Genomic DNA, 23551 nt, shown 5'->3' on the forward strand with positions numbered 1-23551 from the left:
AAATCTTGCGCATTTTCGAGAAAAAAATTCAGTAAGGGCGGCACTTTAAACGTTAATAACTTTTTAACGAAGCTTCCATCAACAAATTGGTATTCTTGATTTTCGTCTTATTTTGGCCTCTACTATCGCTCATTAAAATTTTTGCTAGAGGTGGCCGAACACCCTGTATAGTTTGCAATGGTCTAAGATGAAAATTTTAGTCTTGCAAAATATTGTACGATTTTAATCTGCCAGTGAATGAGTTGAAGCGTCCAATTTTGTCTGCTAATGAAAATACAGTTGTTTTAGGAAAAATGTTTGGATCATCGAAGTAGAGATAAATCTAGTAAGTACTGGTTTTTGTAATTCCCGTGTGAGAAACCCTCGGTGGAAACTAGTATTAAGGATGCCTAGGACTGCTCTAGGCTTCCCGGAAGACCAAGCTTACAGCGTGGCAACCCCGCATAGAGACGTCCTGCAGACCATGAGTAGACAAACGTGACTAACATTGCGCTCCATGTATTATCGCGACAACCCTGCAACGGGCACATACAGGGTGGCCTTTCGCGAAACCTCTCTTAACTTCTTTAAGGTTACTCTACAGACTTTCATCCGTCAATTAATTTTCCTACACGAACACCTCCAACGAAACCTCCAAGAAAAAACAAAACATTTAAAAACGATCCAGAAACTGCTTAAATCGTGACATTTGCGATTAACCATTACGTACCAATCATTTTAAAGATTATCTTATAGTAATTAAAAAGTTGTAGTATCTATTTTAAATTTACATACCGTACAGTTATCCAAAGAAATAAATATTCAAACATTATACAAAATGATTCTGTTTAGAAATTTTTATTCTGATTTTAGGATTAAATATAAGCAAGAGTTGAAAAGATTTTGATTTATAAAGCAAGCTTCACATTTAGAGCGAAGATGCAAAATGAGGGTTGAGGGTTTCTTTTTCTTTTTTTTTTTTTAAATTCTTTTAAATAGTTTTCAAGTGAAATGTTCGTATGTTCGATGACTCCGAGAGCCTGTTTGTACGATTTGTCTAGTAATACGCGAATCGCGTGAGTCCTAGCGAGTCCACTCGACGGTAACATCCCTTTAGACAATTCCTCTGCATTCCGTGAAACATTTCCCGAGGATTTTGCACGCGGAAGTTTCCACAGAATTGATGGCGCCAATAATTCCACGATGTTCCGCGGTTTTTAACACGCGCTGTAAGTGACTGACAGTTAGCTCGCGATGGGAACAGGTTCCCTCCAACTTTACTAATCGAACTTTGAATCTAAAACACACTCTCTTGCCTTTCCCCTGCCATTACTTTCATCCAGATTCAACACACTGGACATCGTACACACTGTGCCATCATATCACCAGTAAAAGGATCACAGAACTTTTTACCGACGATCCAAAAAATCAATTCTCAAAGGAAGTTGTTACAGAAAGTAAATCTTGGTAAGATTCACGAATTTCAATGAGACTAAAACAATATTTTAGGTCAACGTATTAAAGTTTTACAACTTGAATAGCTTCTTTTAAGGAGACAAAGTAATTTTTCGGAATTAATTTCTTTTACACAAATTTTCTTTCTCGGTTCTACGCATATACAGGGTGTTCGGCCACCTCTAGCAAAAAATTTGAATGAGCGATAGTAGAGGCCAAAATAAGACGAAAATCAAGAATACCAATTTGTTGATGGAAGCTTCGTTAAAAAGTTATTAACGTTTAAAGTGCCGCCCATACTGAATTTTTTTCTCGAAAATGCGCAAGATTTCGGGGGTATGTCTATTCACCAAAAATGACTGTAATTGAACCCTACAACCGAAAATAATTTTTCCACAACGATTTGCAATTTTTTAATTTTCTCGAATAATTTCACACCTTCTCTATTTTTTTTCTCGAAAGTGGACAGTATTTCGTGGGGTATGTCTAATGACCAAAAATGATTGTAATTGACCCCCGCGACCGAAAATAATTTTTCCACAACGATTTGCAATTTTTTTTCTCCGATGAAAAATTTAGGCACCTAATTGGATTTTCAGTAAGGAATTTTTTTCTCGAAAGTGCGTACGATTTCGGAGGTATGTGTAATGATAAAAAATGATTGTAATTGATCCCCGCAACCGAAAATAATTTTTTTAGAACGATTTGAAAAATTTTTTTTCGCCGAAAAATTTCACCACCTACTCGATTTTTTTTCTCGAATGTAGATAGGATTTCGGAGGTATGTGTACTCACCAAAAATGATTGTAGTTGACCCCCGCAACCGAAAATAATTTTTCCACAACGATTTGCAATTTTTGAATTTAATTGTTAATAACTTTTTAACGAAGCTTCCATCAACAAATTAGTATTCTTGATTTTCGTCTTATTTTGGCCTCTACTAACGCTCATTAAAATTTTTGCTAGAGGTGGCCGAACACCCTGTACATATGCATATGAAAAGAAAATACAAAAAGGGTGATTAAGTGTATCAAAAAGGAATAAAAAATAGAATATTCAGAAGAAAAGAATGAACTATGAATAAATAATGGTTATTAAAAATTTATTAAAAAGTCACTCACATAACTATAGAAATTTGCTCGGAAGCAACTTTAATTATGTGAATAATATTATCATTATTACTATATTAAAAAATGTTGCTTTAAAAGAAGCTTATTTGAAACGTAAAAGAAAGAGAGAGAAAATATGTTAAAAAAGCAGTGGAATTTCATTTATTCAACAATATTATCATTATTATTATTATATTAAAAATGTTTCTTGAAATGAAGCTTATTTGAAATGTAAAAGAAAAAAAAGAGAAAATATGTTAAAAAAGTAATAGAATTTCATTTATTCAACAATATTATCATTATTATTATATTAAAAAATGTTTCTTTAAAAGAAGCTTATTTGAAACGTAAAAGAGAGAGAGAGAAAAAATGTTAAAAAAGCAGTAGAATTTCATTTATTCAACAATATTATCATTATTATTATATTAAAAATGTTTCTTTAAAAGAAGCTTATTTGAAACGTAAAAGGAAGGGAGAGAAAATATGTTAAAAAAGCAGTAGAATTTCATTTATTCAACAATATTATCATTATTATTATATTAAAAAATGTTTCTTTAAAAGAAGCTTATTTGAAACGTAAAAGGAAGAGAGAGAAAATATGTTAAAAAAGCAGTAAAATTTCCTTTATTCAACAATATTATCATTATTATTATTATATTAAAAATGTTTCTTGAAATGAAGCTTATTTGAAATGTAAAAGAAAAAAAAGAGAAAATATGTTAAAAAAGTAATAGAATTTCATTTATTAAACAATATTATCATTATTATTATATTAAAAAATGTTTCTTTAAAAGAAGCTTATTTGAAACGTAAAAGGAAGGGAGAGAAAATATGTTTAAAAAGCAGTAAAATTTCAACAGTGGTCCCATCTTTGACTTCAAAGACGAGGAAGAATAAATTTTCGGGTTGGAATGGAGAAAAAAGGTAAAGCGTAATTGAAGATTGGCTGGGAAAGGAGTGGATGGTTCCGAAATGTGTTGGGATTTCTGGTGTGTGGATTGTGGTGGCGTGTGTCGATGCATACGTAGGAGTAAGGTACGGCAGGTGTGTGTGGACGTTGCTGGTGGTGGGCCGTGTGTGCGTTAATAATGATGACTGACCGAGTGGTGCACTAGGTGGGGCAAGTTCACGGTCATGCGTCGTGCATAGCGCTCGGTAGGCACGCGCACGTGCATTTCTCCGTGCATATACGGCCGTGTTCTTCTGCGCGGATCCGCTCCTTGCGGGGAGAGACTTATCTCAGCTATCTCGTGCACCTCGGCCGACATAACACAACCGACGTAACCTACCAGAAATCCACCACGCTCCTGATACCTATGCGTTACACACCTATACGCCCCGGACTATTCAACTACTTCACTATCTACTCCGATATTTCACAAATAAACACCAAATATCTACAATAAATGATCCTTCTTTTATGCTTTTTATTTGAATAATATCTTTATCGTTATAGACGAATAAAACGAAACGATTGGCATTGCAAAATTATAATTGGCACACATTAAAAAAATTCATAATTTTTAACAATGGAAAAATTCATATTTTCGACGATATATCCCTTTTGTTTTATTGGAAAGTCACTTGGCAATCATTCTACAATTTTTTTAAATAACCTTCTTCTATATTACGTCATTACTTTTTTTAATTATTGAATTTTTTCTTATTTATTTATCTAGTCTGTTCCATACCGTCTCAATTCGGTGACTGAGCTATATCAGGTAATATTTATTTCGCCACTTATTTCACGCGAAAGATGACTGAGTTTATTTTTTTAGTATTCTCATTTGCATTTAACGGAGGACGCGATGTGATTATACTAATCAGTGAATTTCGAACAATGAACTTGATTAGTAGACTGCGGATCTTTATGCAAATTCATATATTTATTAATAGAATTAATGAAATGGGAGCTTCGTAGAGGGTTAGGTCTGAACCCCTAAATATGTGTAATAATTCCTATTTTACTTTAAGTGTTTCTTATATTTTTGCATATTAAGTGCATTCCCCTGGAACTGATAAATTTTCTTTTCCATTAAATTACAAATTTTATCCTCGTCAATTTCAGAATATCGAAAAGCACAAATTTATGGGATCATTTTCTAGAAAAAAATTCCTGGTGTCAAATTTTACGACAAAATTAAAAAAATTTCAAATCGTTCTAAAAAAATTATTTTTGGTTGCTGGGGTAAATTACAATCATTTTTTATCATTAGACATACCGTCGAAATCCTACCCACTTTCTAGAAAAAAATTCGAGAAGGTGTGAAATTTTTCGACGAAATTAAAAAATTTCAAATCGTTCTCGAAAAAATATTTTCAATTGCAGGGGTCAGTTACAAGCATTTGTGGTCACAAGGTATACCCCCGAAATCTTACGCAGTTTCGAGAAAAAAATTCGAGTAAGTACTGAATGTTTTGGGTGGAAAAAAATAATATCAAATCGCCTTCCAAAAATTTTTTTAATTGCAGCGGTCAATTGCAAGCATTTTTGGTGAATAGACATACCCCCAAAATCCTACGCAGTTTCGAGAAAAAAATTCGAGGTGTGAAATTTTTCGACAAAATTAAAAAATTTTAAATCGTTCTGGAAAAAATATTTTCAGTTGCAGGGGTCAATTACAATCATTTTTTATCAATAGACATACCCCCGAAATCTTACTCAGTTCCGAGAAAAAAAATTCCTTACCGAAAATATAATTTCTAGCCAGAAATGTCTGCCCGAATTTTCATGCGAATCTTTAAAACGTCGTAACTTCTGAACGGATTGGCCGATTTTAATGTTCCGAACGGCAAACAACGTGTATTTTAGTGGAGAATATGTAGAAATTGCAAAAATATTCGAAAAGTTGTTCCATAATCGCGTAAAAAGAGAAAAACCCTATAAAATTTGTGCAATTTTCAAACAGTCATAACTCCCACAATAGTGAATATATTTCGATGAAACTTTTTTCTGAAGTGGAGCTCATGAGTACCTACAAAAAAGTATAAGACAACTTTTCTGTAGAACGTCAAACAAATTTATGAAAAATGAAAGACGAATTTTTAAGAAAAATCGACAGGGGGTAGTGCCTAAATTTTTCGGTGAAAAAAGATCTTTTCAAATCGTTCTAAAAAAATTATTTTTGGTTGCAGGGGTCAATTACATTCATTTTTGGTTAATAGACATACCCTCGAAATCTTACGCAGTTTCGAGAAAAAAATTCGAGTAAGTACTGAATGTTATGGGTGAAATCAAAAAATATTGAATCGTCTTCGAAAAATTTTTTTCAGTTACAGCGATCAATTGCAATCATTTTTGGTGAATAGACATACCCCCGAAATCTTACGCAGTTTCCAGAAAAAAATTCGAGAATGTGTGAAATTTTTCGACGAAATTAAAATATTTCAAATCGTTCTGGAAAAATTATTTTCAATTGCAGGGGTCAGTTACAAGCATTTTTGGTCAATAGACATACCCTCAAAATCCTACTCACTTTTTAGAAAAAAATTCGAGAAGGTGTGAAATTTTTCGACGAAATTAAAAAATTTCAAATCGTTCTGGAAAAATTATTTTCAATTGCAGGGGTCAGTTACAAGCATTTTTGGTCAATAGACATACCCTCGAAATCTTACGCAGTTTCCAGAAAAAAATTCGAGTAAGTACTGAATATTTTGGGTGGAAAAAAATAATATCGAATCGCCTTCCAAAAATTTTTGTCAGTTACAGCGATCAATTGCAATCATTTTTGGTGAATAGACATACCCCCGAAATCTTACGCAGTTTCGAGAAAAAAATTCAGTACGAGCGGAACTTTAAACGTTAATAACTTTTCAACGAAGCCTCCATCAAGAAATTGGTATTGTTGATTTTAGTCCTATTTTCGCCTCTAGAATCTCCCATTGCAATTTTTCCTAGGGATGATCGAACACCCTGTATAGTGTACCCGTTGAAATGATGCAAGTTTTCCAAGATTAAAAGCATTTCTAGAAATTGTAAATTACTTAGGTTGAGAAACTAGAAAATTCGATTGAAAATAGATGTAAAGAATTGAGGCACCCATTTAGTACGGTTTTCCGTTCGTCAAGTTTTGCTCGTAGCCGTGCGCGTTGCACGACCTTCGATCAAAGCTTCGAGAACGAAACGAAGCAACAATAAACGCAGCGAAGGGTCGCCGTTGTGCAGTCTCGGTGCGAAGGGTTCCCAGAAAAGGGCTCGCTCGTGTTTCAGAAAGCGCGTTCGGCCGCGTGCTCACACGATCGAACGAGCAGACACGCCGACTCTGCGAGCCCGAAATTCGCCATTGACCTTGACTGCATGGTTCACGCTTCAAAGATCATCCCATTGGCCCGTTCTTTCGTCCCGATAAACGTGTCCGTCGAATGCATAATACGCTCACTGTTTCAGAATGGAAACTTTCTTATCGAAATTAATAACAAACCAAATTAACCCTCGAATTTTCACTTACGAAACACGCATTATTTTTCCATTTCCTACTGCATACCGATTCTCTATCTACGCTTGTTTCATAGTAAATATCGTTTTAAATAAAATTTACTGTGTTAGAAACAGTTTTTCATTCTTGAAATATTCTTTACCGAAGAACATAAAAAATGAACTAAAAAGGTTTGAATTACAGCCAATATTATTTTTCTCATATCAGAAGCAATAGAAGAAAAATGGGTCAAAATGGCCCATTCGTAATTTCAAATGAAAATTGTACAAAATTTACTCGACTGGATTTTTGAAAATTAACCGTAGTTTTTGGTAAAAATAAATACACTGTAATTGCAAACATAACCAAAGGAAAAAATTGTGAAATGGAAGGAAACGTTAGCACGAGGAAAGAGAGATAAGAGAATAATTTGAAAACTGGTAAATCGGAATTGAGTGATTATTAAAATAGAATTCTTTTTTGCTAGAATAGATAAAAATAGTTGGAAGGAAAGGGGAAGACGTATTTAAGGCATGTTTAGAGAGGGGGAAGCTGGTTGGTGCGCGTAGATCGTCGTCTCGAGTTTCTCAGCGACCGGATACGCAATGGCTCGATTAATAGAAGGCCTTCGAACGATCGATGATACTTTTATCTTTCTCGTTGAATCTTCCCCGGGGTAATTTCACGGGGCCCAGGCCACGAAACACGGGCGCGGCGTACGGCTTACGGGAAGCCATAAAATCAAATTAAACCGCCTCTGATCCGATGGCCCGAGCTTAAACACCAGCCTCCCTGACGAACAATTCGCGTCGCCACGATAAATCAGGGCTTACCTCTGAGACTAGGCTTTCTGGCGTCCGGCCGTTTCGGCGGCGTTCTGCTCGCAGGCAGCCTCGTCGGGAACGTGAACATTCCCAAGCTGACCAGCACCAGCATGGCGGATATTAGCACCAAACCTGAAACACCGAATTCCACCTTCTTTTTTTCTCTGTTTCGTGTTGCTGGTAAGTTGCTCGGTTCGCGTTAATATGGCGTCCACCGACGTCCAACGAATTAAAAGGAACGTCTCTACAAATTGCCCATCCTCAAATCATTTCATTTAAAAAATATCGATCAATATTTTATACTTCTTTCTCAACTGGAATTCGTCGATTAGAATCCGTTAATATACGATTACTTATTTATCAGCAAAAAGAGTCGCGTACAATCGATAGATTTTCTTAAAATAGAATATTTTTTTAATTTTTTATTACCAAAAAGAAAAATCTCGATATACTGAAGCTGGAGTAGGTTTAAGAAATGACCCATAATTATTAGAGAAGCTCAAGACGCTATAGTAATATTCATTGTTCGACAAAATAATTTGCAATATTAATAAGATAACATAATATTTCTCTTGCGAAATCTCGCGTATGTCATTTTGAAAAAGCATCATGGCGGATATTAGCACCATAACCATGTAGTTGATGCGACGTTAAACTATTAATAAAACCTGAAACACCGAATTCCACCTTCTTTTTTTTCTCTGTTTCGTGTTGCTGGTAAGTTGCTCGGTTCGCGTTAATATGGCGTCCACCGACGTCCAACGAATTAAAAGTAACGTCTCTACAAATTGCCCATCCTCAAATCATTTCATTTAAAAAATATCGATCAATATTTTATACTTCTTTCTCAACTGGAATTCGTCGATCAGAATCCGTTAATATACGATTACTTATTTATCAGCAAAAAGAGTCGCGTACAATCGATAGATTTTCTTAAAATAGAATATTTTTTTAATTTTTTATTACCAAAAAGAAAAATCTCGATATACTGAAGCTGGAGTAGGTTAACAAATGACCCATAATTATTAGAGAAGCTCAAGACGCTATAGTAATATTCATTGTTCGACAAAATAATTTGCAATATTAATAAGATAACATAATATTTCTCTTGTGAAACCTCGCGTATGTCATTTTGAAAAAGCATCATGGCGGATATTAGCACCATAACCATGTAGTTGATGCGACGTTAAACTATTAATAAAACCTGAAACACCGAATTCCACCTTCTTTTTTTTCTCTGTTTCGTGTTGCTGGTAAGTTGCTCGGTTCGCGTTAATATGGCGTCCAACGACGTCCAACGAATTAAAAGTAACGTCTCTACAAATTGCCCATCCTCAAATCATTTCATTTAAAAAATATCGATCAATATTTTATACTTCTTTCTCAACTGGAATTCGTCGATTAGAATCCGTTAATATACGATTACTTATTTATCAGCAAAAAGAGTCGCGTACAATCGATAGATTTTCTTAAAATAGAATATTTTTTTAATTTTTTATTACCAAAAAGAAAAATCTCATTGTACTAAAAATAGAATATTTTTTAAATTACTATTACCAAAAAGAAAAATCTCGATATACTAAAAATAGAATATTTTTTTAATTACTATTACCAAAAAGAAAAATCTCGATATACTGAAGCTGGAGTAGGTTTAACAAATGATCCATAATTATTAGCGAAGATAAGAAGCTCGAGACGCTAGTAATATTCATTGTTCGACAAAATAATTTGCAATATTAATAAGATAACGTAATGTTTCTCTTGCGAAACCTCGCGTATGTCATTTTGAAAAAGTATTATTCAATAATATAAGAAAATAATGTTTAAAATGCAACTTTAATTGTAATTGGTATTGTACTATGTTATATTGAATATTGTATATATTGTGCAACAAAATAATCTCGTTTCTCATTTAACTTATACATATATTATGCAAAGAAAAAATATTTCTGTTAATATTTTCTTTTTTATTGAAAAGTTTTTTGTTATCGCTAATAAAAGTATCAAAAATAGACAGATCGTTGAAAAAAGAATTATTTAATATCAAAGAAATTTTATCGATTTAAATTTATAATATATCGGATGCTCTGGAAAGTCCAATAGTGACTTTTTTATAACGAAACAAAGAAAAATTCATTAAATTGAATATAAATTTAAAAATGTAAATATATAGTTTTAAAATATACTAAAACACTAATATTTTTGAATTTAACTAAATTATTTAGTGATCGATAAGGTACCAGCTCCTTCCTTGTTGATATACGTAGATGAAAATACATATATTCTGTATTATAAATTTTCTGTTTATTCGACCAACAAACACGAGAAATTACTGACTAGAATTTAACTTTACTTTCGAAGGTCTCGTAAAAAATTGTATTTTACTTTCACTGTTCAACAAGACTATGGTTAATGAACGATACAACAGTGTTACTTATTGAAAAGTTGAAAAATTTGATAAAGTTTCAGATTTGATTATCTTGTAAACCGATGTGTCTGGGAATAGTGAACAGTGATTGATGAATAAAAGTTTAAATTAAGAGAGAAGGTGAAAATATCGAATGGAAGGAGCCCGACTGAATATCGTCGAGAATGAACAGTAATTATGCTTCGGGGCTTTTCTTTGGTTATAGCGTTATCTTTGTGTAAGTGAATATATTCAATGGATTTAAATTTACCAAGCCACCATGCTCCGACCCATCTCGGATCCGTCGGCGTGATTTGCGGATTCGTCGACAAATCCGCATAAATCATCGTGCAAAATGAACCCAGAATGAAGCCTAGCGCTGGACCCAGGATCCTCACTCCGATGGTGATCGCTGTAACAAAGTATTATGTATAGGCATAATGTTTAAACGCCAGTACGCAGACCTTGGAACGCGATACACAAAAATTCTATCAATTTCGACTAATTACAATATTTGAAATTCTTTCGACTTCGACTAATTCGAAACTTTCGGTGTTGCTATAAATATAACATAGAATTAATTACTTTTACGCGGTTACATCTTTAACACGTCCCACAGGCAACAACAAACTCGCAGCAGCGAGCGAAGCGACGCGCCACGGCGGGCCCTAACATTACTCGCCGCGGGAATTGTAACCCAATTACAATTAATATTATATAACACTTATGCAACGCGATATTTTAGTTTAAGAAAAATGGATTTAAGGTTTCCTTTTTCATTGTTCTATTAAAATGCCTTATCTGCAATCGATTCTTTAAATTCACAAAAAGAGTCTTAATTCTAACTAAAAAATTAATCTGTTTTGAATTATAGCAAAATAAAATTAAAGAAAACAATTCGTTTCAAACAATTTCATTTGATTCAAATATTCAAATATTTTAAATACAATAAATTTACATAATTGAACATCAACCATAACAATATCATTTCAATATGTTACATTTGACATATAAAAGAAAATCAATTCTGTTTTAATTCAACTTAATAGATACAGTTCTTTTATCATATAAAACGACATATTTCTGTCTCTATTGTTTTCAGAGACAAATAAATTCAATCAATGTACATACGTATCATTCTTTAGAAATGCAAATTTAGAAACAGTTAATCTGTAAAATTTAATTTTGTTATTATTGCTACATTTTTACTACTCTGTACATTTCACTTTATTTTATATTAATTAGAACGTATTGTTCGAAATGTAGAATAAAATTATAGTAAATTTTGTTTTTATTTGATAATAGGGAAATTTCAGCTGGTTCTTTTGTTCTGTGTAAGATGAGAATAATAATAAATTTCTTACCAAAATACAGAGGACTTTCTCTGCTAGCCACATTGTCATCCATGTAAGGAATTCCAAGTGTGTAAACTGCCGTCTGGCCCATACCAACCCCCAATAAAGAGACGAAAAATATCGCTAGAACCACCGTGGTGATTTTGGTCTGTATCAGCTGCTTCGTTTTGAATTCGTTCTCGCAGTATTTTATCGTGTCAACTTGCGTTGGTAACGGCGACGAGAGCGACCTTTAAATCGAAAACAAACCAAATATTGCCGTTACAATGCGGTAACTCGATCAATTCGAGGCAATAATAATCGTGTAATAAGGTTGAAGGTACGCTTGCAGCTACGTCTACCTTTTATTTATAAATAAAAGGTCAGTGGGCGGATATCGAACGACACCAGTGCTCCACTTAAAAAAGGTTCGATCGATAAAGAAATGGGTCGAGGAACATTGCAGAGGAATTTTGAGAACACTGATAAAAGTTTCGCTAAACATACGTTACATACACTTGTGTATAATATTACCAAACATACATATTTACTCCGGGAAAATAATTTTCAACCCCTTCGTGTGACAACCATGTGGTCAGAATTGGATTGATTTCATTTTAAATGACAAATAAAACTATTAAATTTATTCCCAATTAACGAATAGATTTTTTTATGGCGCAGCAGGGTTAGAGTGCACGTGTAGTTTATATGAACACAGTTTATTTGAGATATAGGCAATAAAAAATAGGTTATATATTTATAGAATACACAAACGGAGTAATATAAAAGACAGTATATAATAGTAATAAACTTTTACGCGGTTACATCTTTAACACGTGCCACAAGCAACAACACACCGCAGCAGCGAGCGAAGCGACGCGCCACGGCGGGCCCTAACATTACTCGCCGCGGGAATTACAACCCAATTACATTTTTATTCACGAGAATTTATTTGTATATTTTTCTTGGCATGAAAATTTATTGAAATTGAATTTTATTTGTTATAATTCGTTAAGAAAGGAAAGGACATTTTTGTCTTTGAGCAAACAAATTTCCCTTTTTTAAATACTTGTTTTGACGAGCTCGAAATGAATTTATTATAAGAAACCATAAATACGAATAATAAATCTGCGCCACTATAAATATAAAATTACATAAAATTGCGTAAGCGGGGACCAGTTGTCGATTTAAAAATATCGTAAAATTACGTCACAGGCTGCGAATGTATTAATGTTTTCGTGGCAAAAAATCTGAGACAATTCTCGTGCCTTCGTTATAAAGGAAACGTTAAGAATAAAAATTGAATTGTGTTGTCAATAGACAGCGAATGCATTTAATATTGACAAATATAAAGATACGAATTATTATATTTAGGGGTTCAGACAACCCCCTACAAAGCTCCAATTTCATCAATTTTATTAATAAAAATCTGAATTTGCATGAAGATCCGCAGTCTATTTATTAGCAATCACGCCTCGCAGTAGCGGTTGTTAGGACGCTGTTTATTGTTTTAAACATATAAGACGTTTATTTTGAAAGTGGCCCAAGTCCATTTATCTTCAAATCGAGATATTTAAGGATTTGCGTTTCAATGAATTTAAAAATATACGTATAGGATACTAATAAGTCATACCGCTTAAGTGTATCTAAGGGTGTTAAATTTATAGTTCCTATTAAAATAGTGGCAATTATTAAGCGAATAATATGCGTTTTCTTATCAAGAATGGAGTTAGGCCACTTTCAAAATTAACGTCTGATAATTAGGAAGTTTTTAAAAATGCATATAAAATAAAATATGCTACTGGTCAATCTATACCTCCATTTTCATTGTACAATATAGTTCCATGCCCCTAGTGGTGATACTGTGAACTATAAAAACTCTTGATCTGACGACGATTGGCTAGCTAATAACACGTGGCGAAATTTGGATAAATGGTAGTAACGGAGGGAGAGATCTAAAATAGTGTCTATCGCCAATAAACGCAAGTTTTAAATGAGCCGTTTATTTTGAAAGTGGCCTAAGTCCATTTATCTTCAAATCGAGATATTTAAGGATTTGCGTTTCAATGAATTTAAAAATATACGTATAGGATACTAATGAGTCATACCGCTTAAGTGTATCTAAGGGTGTTAAATTTATAGTTCCTATTAAAATAGTGGCAATTATTAAGCGAATAATATGCGTTTTCTTATCAAGAATGGAGTTAGGCCACTTTCAAAATTAACAACCAGATTCATTATAAAATTCGAAGGTGCCCAAGTCCATTCAACATAATTTAAGATGCTTCGAATTGAAAAAAAACAATACTGAATTTATTTTCCATATCTTTAAAACTCCAATTTCTTCGCGAACCTTTTCCGTTTGTTGGACGTCTTCGTTCCACAATTTTGCGCTCGACAACTTCGTAAAGCAATACATTTTCTTTATTAAAATCTCCCAAAACCCAAAACTTCCCAAAAATATTCTTTCTTTCTTCTTCGTCGTAATTTTTTGTGCAAGCATTCCGACAACGGCAATCTTTGTTTTCGAAAATCTTTTCAAGTACAATATTTCCGGTTTGAGTACAATATCTTTTTCCTGAATTCCGTTTAATCTTTCGCACTTTTTCGATGTATGATTCATCGATCTTTTCTCCATTATTGTTCGTATCTTCATCCCCTGAAGACGAATATTGTTCTATAATTCTGTTTCTTTTTCGATTTTTTTTTTAAATCATTAGTTACTATTTCTTCTTCACTATCTGAACTAAATAGTCCTATTCTGTTCTTCCCCATGTGTGAAATAATTTCTAAAATTTAATATTTAAGTTTTATATTAATTAAACGTACTGGTTATTCAACTAACGCAATTGTCCAAAAACTGAGGTTAACTTGAAAATATTAATTAATTAGAATTACCTTCATCACTGCTTTCCGACATTATCAATAGTAAATATCTTGATTTAAGTATAAATGGAGTTAGGCCACTTTCAAACTACACGGTTCAATTATTGTACTAACTCTGAAAACTTATGCGTCTAGAATTATCGCATTTGTATATGTAACCATGGTAACCGGAAAAAAATTGTAAAATGGAGTTAGGCCAGTTTCAAAATAAACGGCTCATATATGTATCTAGATTCCGGATATTATGAATTCTTTTATACATCCACAGGTACAATAACGCCTATTCTACAGTAGTCGTTTCAGTTTTGTATTGTATTTATAGGATTTCCAACAATGAATTTGGAGAAAGATCCGTAGAGTCTGGTTATTGGATGTATGGTAAAGTGGTAGATTGTTTAGGGTAAATTAGGACTCACCCGTCCAGCGTGAAGTTCTCCGGTCGTGGGTGCAGCTTGCAGAGGTTCGCGGGCACAGGCTCGACGCCGCTGAAAAACCTCTCGTTCTGGTGGATCAGCTGTTCGCCAAAGATGAAATGGGGCATCGAGCAGGTGAACGAGCTCACCGCGAACAGGATCATGCCCCAAGCGATCCACTTAGGCCGATGACCTTGGCCCCCGTAGTACGTGAGCAGGAGAGAGGAACCGATTTGACCGATCTCCGTCGCCGACATTATGATACCGGTGGTCTTCGACTGGATCTGAAAGAGCTTCTCGATCGTCGTGATCACCGAGACGAAGTACGTGTAATACATGCCCTGGAGGACCTGCAATCGGAACAGCGACCAGTTAGCGTTTCACACTATGGAACAACTCTGCTGATCCTTTAAAATGTTCGAAATTGCTTGTTTGTTCGCTAAACAGAGATAGATCTTTCTTTGGGAACGAGAAATCGGGAGAACGAGTCAAATGAGGCGAGGTGGTCTGTCTTTAGTTATATCAATAGAATGGAAACTTGAGTGGCTTTCGTAGTCTGTTGTTGTTAAGCCAGTGAATTTTAAACACGTGTATAAAAGCTGCAAAGTAAAGATGCTGGGTGAAAGGATAAAAACTGACCCAAGTGATGCAGAAGGTGACCAAGAAGGCTTGCTTGGTGGCAAAATACTGAAGCCACCGTGGAAGAAATCGGGAGAACGAGTCAAATGAGGCGAGTTGGTCTGTCTTTTGTTATATCAAAAGAATGGAAACTTGAGTGGCTTTCGTAGTCTGTTGTTGTTAAGCCAGTGAATTTTAAACACGTGTATAAAAGCTGCAAAGTAAAGATGCTGGGTGAAAGGATAAAAACTGACCCAAGTGATGCAGAAGGTGACCAAGAAGGCTTGCTTGGTGGCAAAATACTGAAGCCACCGTGGCCTGCAGGGACCCCAGCCGCAGGAGACGTCAGCGTCGTCGAATTCCGTGTGAAGGCTGCTCGACTTCTCGTCGGACATGATCAGCTTTCCGTTTTCCGTGGTGCCGATCTCGTGAAGCTTCCCGTTCGGTATCGAGCCGTTGTTGTTGTGCTGTTTCCCGCAAATCAGCCCGTTCCCGTTCGCCATCTTCGGCGAGATAATCGTGAGTGCCTCAACGTTTCCGTTCGCCAGGATCTGCGTGTCCTCGCCAGCCATCGTCGAAGATGAACCGTCACTCTGAGTGATTCGCTTCCCTCTTGATTTTTGTTCTGCCTCCTTTCTGCCACTCTATCCGGGTTCTTTCTCGTCGGAGAACCCTCGCGGTCGTTCAAACCTTTTGCATTCGAACGCTCAACCTGCAATCAGAGACGAAAATCTATCATTAGACGGACGAGTCTTAATTTTATCACTGTTTATTTCACTAGCATAACTTTTCTTACAGTTATATTTCATTTGTGTTGATATTCTTTCGAGTCGCAGACAATTTTCACGCTTTTCATATTAAATATTTCTTATAATGCATTTATATTATATGTATTACGGTTTCTAGATTAAAGATTGCATCCGTTTTTTCAAAGTAACGATATTAAATGTTTTCATGCTTCGAATAAAATACATTTTTCAATTAACATTTTGACGCTTGTCTGATCTTCATTTTAAACCAATATGGGCTGAAATTCAATTTATAGATGCAATTTTACTCATTAAAAATAATTAAAAATTGTTGTATATGTTGATCATTGTATTTCTTAAAAATTTTAATATAAAATGCATCATTATTTTTATAAATAAAATATAAAATACTGGTTACATCCAATAAGAAAAATAACGCCTAGAAATATCAGTTCCACTAGGATCGTATTTCAACCGATCGATGTAACTTTAAATTGATTTTTGACCGTATCGTTGGCTTTTAAAAACCGTTCTGATGCTCGTAAAAGAGCAATCGATGTTTGTTCGCCATTCATTCGTCTTCCGATGACGAGTTTTTCCAACTACAGTGACTCGACTTGGACGCAAAAAAAGTGGGCGAAAAGGTGTCCAGAAATAAATCTTAAAAATCACGTCCTCGATTTATCATTCGTTCGGAACGGTTTCGAGATGCATTTTGTATTTTTAAATGTCTAACTTATGTGCGTCACGGCATTATTTATAACGGCTGCTCTTTCGAGTCACCTACCACGTTTCCCCGAAATTGCGATCGGCTTTGTTCCGTGCCGAATAAGATTCCACGACCTTTACCTTTTTCAAACATCCATGGAAACCCATCCATACGTAGAAAATATCGTTATTATTTACAGTGTTACATATGTGACTAATAAAACCAACGCGTGAGAATTTAATCCAATTATCAAAAATTAAGAGAGCTCGAAAATAACCACATGTTCCTTTTTTAACATTAATTAATTTTAGAAAGTAATGGTTTCACACTTAACGATCTCATTCTAATCGAATAGAAAATAAAAATAGTAGCAATGAACAACGACGTGTTATTTTGAAAAATAAAGATACTTGGTAGAAATTTTACTCGAAAATCTCGACTTATTTTTTGCAGGAACACGAATAGAATTTTATAGATTTTCGAGGAAACGAATTGTGGAAATTCGCGAGGGAATTTCTCAACTTTTCACCTGGAAGTTTGAAAAGCAATTAGCGATCGTGAGAACTGGTATTAAATACGAAATCGAGTAGAACGCAGAACGAAAACTATCCGCGGTTCGACTCCTTTCTCCCTGCGAGTGACAGAAAAGAAACAACTTGACTGAAACGCCCTGTAGCCCCTGCATCCTCTCACTTTCATCGGTGCCCGACTTTCCTCATTTCCCTCGCGTTCCATTCCGCTGGCTATCCTGCCGACGCGGTTTTCACTGATACCGAGTAGGAGTTTGCAGACCAGAACAAGCCTTCGAGCACACAACGGGTAATCAACAGCTACCCAATCAACTATTTTTATCATCCAACTCGAAAATTATCATTTCATTCTTAGCAACGCTCGTCGAAACAGTAACAGTAACAACACTCCTTTATTGTGCATTCAAAATTAAAACACACACGTTTATCACTGTGTGTCTGAATAGAAAATATGAACAAAATCTGGTATAACAGGAAAGAGGATGATTCTACGTAAAAAACTAAGAAAAAATCGAGAAAATCAACTTTGAAAATTAATTACGCGTGCAATGGAATATACTACATATATGTATAGGTATTGGTATAAGACCTACCAAACCCAAATATCGAACATCTCAGCGTCTAAGCAAGCCTAGGTCGAAAACATTTCTCTCTCGCTTCTTACTTAAACTACACGTGAGTTGAACGTGTTCTAAACAATACTACATTGACTAATTTAAATTACAATTCCGATAGGTTTCAATTTAGTCATGTACTCCTGCATTCGCACTTGTGTTTCATCGAACTCTACATAATCTCGAGTGCAGAGAAGAGGAACTCTCTCTCTCTTTCTCTGATCGGTTAGATGCGAGGAATTGTTTTTCTTTAACGAGCCAAGTGATTCCGAGGGGTGCTGGTGGCTCGGTGAAACTTCCTGTCGAATGTTTCTGGCTGTGCCTGGTAATAAAACACGGTGGAACGTAGCACGGCCGGGATTTTATTTGGACATTAATTGGCCATGCACGGTAGCCAACCTACGAAACACTGTCTAAGAATACGAGTGTGTTTACTGTGCAGTGTCGTTTCAGTGCGCCATTGACCCATTAATGTTTAACGTTGTGCAGCGCGTACCTCGCGTGTATTCCGCGCGCGTCGTTCAAACAACCTTCTGCGAATCGATTTATTCGACCAAAACCCTCCTCGTGTACATCCACGAGAATTTATAGATTCCCATTGGACTATACGATTTCCAGTCGACGTGATTTGCGATCTTTCCACCATGGTGTCTGACGCTAACCCAAACCTAGACCTTCGTTTACACGGTGTGACGTTGCCTCACCTTCAATTATTCTACTTTTCCACTCATACATTACTCTTTTCAATCGAAACGTACAAGTTATTAACGAGTTCATTGCACCAACAGAGACAGTAAACAATATTTTAGCATTTAGTAATATTTATTATGTATTTAATGTGCAACCCCCTCAAATTGTTTCATTTTGCGAAAGAATACCTTCTACAAAAAATTAAATCAGACTTAAAAAATGGAAATAATGGGTATGTAGTGACTTGTAGTGACGCTGTGTTATAGAAGGTTAATTCTTTGCATTCGATAGTTCTTTTGCTATGGGGATCCAACAACTCGAAACTGTTTTGATAAAAGAACTTTGTTGCAATGTTGCTTTGAAGCTAATAAAATCTGATGGAAGTTTGTCACACGTCCCGTAGCGTGCGCCTGTGAGTATGCGCAGAGGAGTGTGCGCGAGTGAGAACGCGCGCATGAGTGTTGCGTCGCTTTCCACCGAGATTGTTGTGTAGTCGTCGTGCGTTGTTGCGTGCACCAACATGTATCGCTTCTGTATTGTTCATTATTATTAAACCGTTATATATATATATGTATCCATCAATCTAACAAAATCTTAACGCCTTCTAAGGCAATAAAACAGATCAAGTTCGAAATAATGATTTCAATGAAATAATAAACACATTGGTTCGCTATAAAATGCAACTGAATCAAACGTAAACAGTTATTGTCGCTCTTGATAGGCCATTCGAGCTGTTAGACATCACATTTCTTCGAAACAAGATTTAAAAAATCCATTTTTAGAGGAATGGAACAAAATTTCTAGTACTATAACCAAAAATTTAGTAAATTCAATGCCACAAAGGCTTAAAGCGATTATAGAATCTAAAGGAAACCCCACTAGATACTTAAATAGCAAATAGACTGATTTTTGTTACGTTTATGTACTAAAATTTATAGTTTTTGTTGTAAAATTAGAAGTGTACGAATACTTATTACGCGTATATTTTAGGTCAATTTACTGTTAATATTTTCATAATAAATATAAATAAATAATTTGTTGTTAATGAGATTTGTTCCCGAGATTTCTAAGAATATGTATGCATGTTTGTTGTTACCATACTTTTGTAATAAACAAAGTTCCGCAAAGTTTTTGTTCAAATTGACTGGTGTACGAATACTTTTTACACTCACTGTATATTTCGAAGTAAATTAAACACGTGTGCATACAAAAGAAAAACAAAACAATATCATCGATTCTCTAACAATTTTTATAGAAAATAGACAATATATTTTAAATGAAATTTGTTCGTGAGATGTTTGGGGGGGTATGGATGTTTTAGTAATAAACGTAATAAAAGTTTTAGTTGCAAGTGATTAGTTTAGGGGGCGGTGGAAGAAGGTGAAGTTGCCAGGGGCGATGGCGAGCGTCGCGAACGAGTCGAAGATTAAGAAGTTCAATTAGCCGAGAACTTTCGCCCGGTTAAAGGGGGGCAATGTCGACACACATATCGAGGCTGTAATCGGAACGAAATCGAAAGGGCCCCCGGAGGAAAAGAGCGTCGAGCTCTCCCCGAGCTCGAAGCGGCGGGTCTCGAATGGCGAAACGCCGCCATTGCGGTCATCTTTTTGCCGATCGTAAATCCTTTTCGGACGACTCGCCTCCCGAAGTGAAAACCTTCGCGGCACCGTGCCCCGATCCGCGATTCTGTCACCCGCCACGGATGCCCCGTCGATGAATCACGGTCCCGAAATCATGCTTTTAATCGTTCCCCGACCAACCTCGCGAATATTTCACAAGAAATCGGCCCCCCCCCATGAATATTCATCGATCGAGGAATTCACCGATTCTAATCCAGGACCTTCTCGAACCTCCGTTCTCTTATTACGAACATTTTTCTACTCTCTATGCTTGTTTATAGCGAAACATTTCCTCTATCTTGTCTATTTAAATAATCAGAGATTGATCCAAGATATAACTTACTTTTTCGACTTTATTATAAAAATGTCTTTTTCAAGTTATCTCCCTCCATTCTAAAACTTGTTGTTCATTGAATGGTTGAACACTAGTAAGTCGAAAGTATTCCTAGAAAAAGATTTAAGGTTTCGAAATTTCTTTTCTCAAGTGTAATAAAATTAAATTAACAGTTTTGATTATTATCGAAGAGAATTTTGATAAAAAAGAAAAAGACACGAAGATTATGTTGTTCATGTACGAAGACTAGTGAATTTTTAAATAAATAACAAAGGTGTCGAGAAAAATTATTCGCTTAAATCTGTGTCTGTCTGGAAATAAATATTAATTACAAAGGACATTTAAAATAAAAAAGAAAAGTGCATGTTTGGCGGCGCGCGAACACCTGGGGCACGGACGAGCATCGCGCAAGTAGACGAAAACAGCGACGTTTGTCAAGTTCCAGCAGCATTGCGGCGGAGAGACTTGGTCTAGGTCGCCTTTCACTGTCCTACTGACGTCTCGTGGTTAGTTGGTTAGTTGCTCTATTCTACCGCGAATACGATTCAATGCCAGCGTGCAGCACGTTGCCGTATAGAGCGACCCAAAAGTCAACTACTGTCTCGAGAGACGAAAACCCAAATTCTATACAGACTTTCCTAACAGTCGTTCGAAGGAACTTTTAGTATGCAAAAAACCAAAATATAATAATCATCGTTTTAGATATAGATTTCGGCGAAAAAAAAACAAGAACTAAAGTTCATACAAACATGTGTCACGTGTGATCTTGTTTTCAAGTTATGGCGAATTGTGTGTTGGAATATTTCTTTCGAAAGACTGATTCGACTATTTACGAACAGAGTCCAGTATTTGATGATCAATCTTGTGTTTTAATTCTGTAAATACTACTAGGTATTAAATTGTCACACAGAAAGGGTAATACTGTCAATGATAGAACGTCTTCAGACATGCAAGAAAGTCATTTTGAATACTTTTTGTAAGGGTAAATGGAAGAAACTCGCTATAACTTGAGAACAAGGTCAAATAGGGCACAAATTTATGTGAACACATGCTACGGGACACCCTGTATATTTCTTAAACCGATATTTTCTCGGATAAATGTATGTTAACACAGATCATTTTTTATAAGCTTTAATTTATGGAAAATAAATTTTCTTTCGTATAAAATATGTTATATTCTTTACAGCGTAAAGAATACAATTATCAATTTCTTTAGTAATGCTTACTAAATTTTAAGTATATTATATGAATCATTTAGAAATTATTAGAAATGGTACAAATGGTACCCAAAAATTTTTCTTAACATCTCCGGAAGTAAAATGTAGAACAAAGATATTTAAAAATCAATAAAACCATTTAACAGAAAATTACCTTCAATTTTAAGAACATAACACTGAAATGACAAATGAAAAGCATATTAAGAATCAGATATGAGAAGTTTATTTTGAAAGTGGCCTAAGTCCATTTCTCTTCAAATCGAGATATTTAAGGGTTTGCGTTTCAATGAATTTAAAAATATACGTATAGGATACTAATGAGTCATGCCGCTTAAGTGTATAATATTACCAAACATACATATTTACTCCGGAAAAATAATTTTCAACCCCTTCTTGTGACAACCATGTGGTCAGAATTGGATTGATTTTATTTTAAATGACAAATAAAACTATTAAATTTATTCCCAATTAACGAATAGATTTTTTGATGGCGCAGCAGGGTTAGAGTGCACGTGTAGTTTATATGAACACAGTTTATTTGAGATATAGGCAATAAAAAATAGGTTACATATTTATAGAATACACAAATGGAGTAATATAAAAGACAGTATATAATAGTAATAAACTTTTACGCGGTTACATCTTTAACACGTGCCACAAGCAACAACACACCGCAGCAGCGAGCGAAGCGACGCGCCACGGCGGGCCCTAACATTACTCGCCGCGGGAATTACAACCCAATTACATTTTTATTCACGAGAATTTATTTGTATATTTTTCTTGGCATGAAAATTTATTGAAATTGAATTTTATTTGTTATAATTCGTTAAGAAAGGAAAGGACATTTTTGTCTTTGAGCAAACAAATTTCCCTTTTTTAAATACTTGTGTTGACGAGCTCGAAATGAATTTATTATAAGAAACCATAAATACGAATAATAAATCTGCGCCACTATAAATATAAAATTACATAAAATTGCGTAAGCGGGGACCAGTTGTCGATTTAAAAATATCGTAAAATTACGTCACAGGCTGCGAATGTATTAATGTTTTCGCGGCAAAAAATCTGAGACAATTCTCGTGCCTTCGTTATAAAGGAAACGTTAAGAATAAAAATTGAATTGTGTTGTCAATAGACAGCGAATGCATTTAATATTGACAAATATAAAGATACGAATTATTATATTTAGGGGTTCAGACAACCCTCTACAAAGCTCCAATTTCATCAATTTTATTAATAAAAATCTGAATTTGCATGAAGATCCGCAGTCTATTTATTAGCAATCACGCCTCGCAGTAGCGGTTGTTAGGACGCTGTTTATTGTTTTAAACATATGAGCCGTTTATTTTGAAAGTGGCCCAAGTCCATTTATCTTCAAATCGAGATATTTAAGGATTTGCGTTTCAATGAATTTAAAAATATACGTATAGGATACTAATGAGTCATACCGCTTAAGTGTATCTAAGGGTGTTAAATTTATAGTTCCTATTGAAATAGTGGCAATTATTAAGCGAATAATATGCGTTTTCTTATCAAGAATGGAGTTAGGCCACTTTCAAAATTAACGTCTGATAATTAGGAAGTTTTTAAAAATGCATATAAAATAAAATATGCTACTGGTCAATCTATACCTCCATTTTCATCGTACA

At 34.8% G+C, this 23551-nt stretch overlaps 1 protein-coding gene across 5 annotated transcripts in view; it reads right to left on the bottom strand.

The window, feature by feature from the left end:
* Window positions 1-23551, bottom strand: part of LOC122402688 (solute carrier organic anion transporter family member 74D) — a 182393-nt gene that overhangs the window by 11452 nt on the left and 147390 nt on the right. For 4 of the 5 annotated variants that reach the window (XM_043405678.1, XM_043405677.1, XM_043405680.1 and 1 more), the window contains 5 exons: window positions 15695-16152; window positions 14826-15172; window positions 11554-11774; window positions 10461-10601; window positions 7792-7914 (listed from right to left, as the gene is read on the bottom strand). In XM_043405678.1, coding sequence (XP_043261613.1) covers window positions 7792-7914; window positions 10461-10601; window positions 11554-11774; window positions 14826-15172; window positions 15695-16012 — 1150 coding nt within the window. In that variant the 5' untranslated portion in view covers window positions 16013-16152. Of the gene's footprint in view, window positions 1-7791; window positions 7915-10460; window positions 10602-11553; window positions 11775-14825; window positions 15173-15461; window positions 15510-15694; window positions 16153-23551 lie in introns of those variants that run through there. The other variant, XM_043405681.1, reaches the window with a different exon arrangement.

This window comes from Colletes gigas, unplaced genomic scaffold (assembly GCF_013123115.1).
Source record: "Colletes gigas isolate AHSC1104 unplaced genomic scaffold, ASM1312311v1 Colletes_gigas_Sc00038, whole genome shotgun sequence".
NCBI classification, from domain to species: domain Eukaryota; kingdom Metazoa; phylum Arthropoda; class Insecta; order Hymenoptera; family Colletidae; genus Colletes; species Colletes gigas.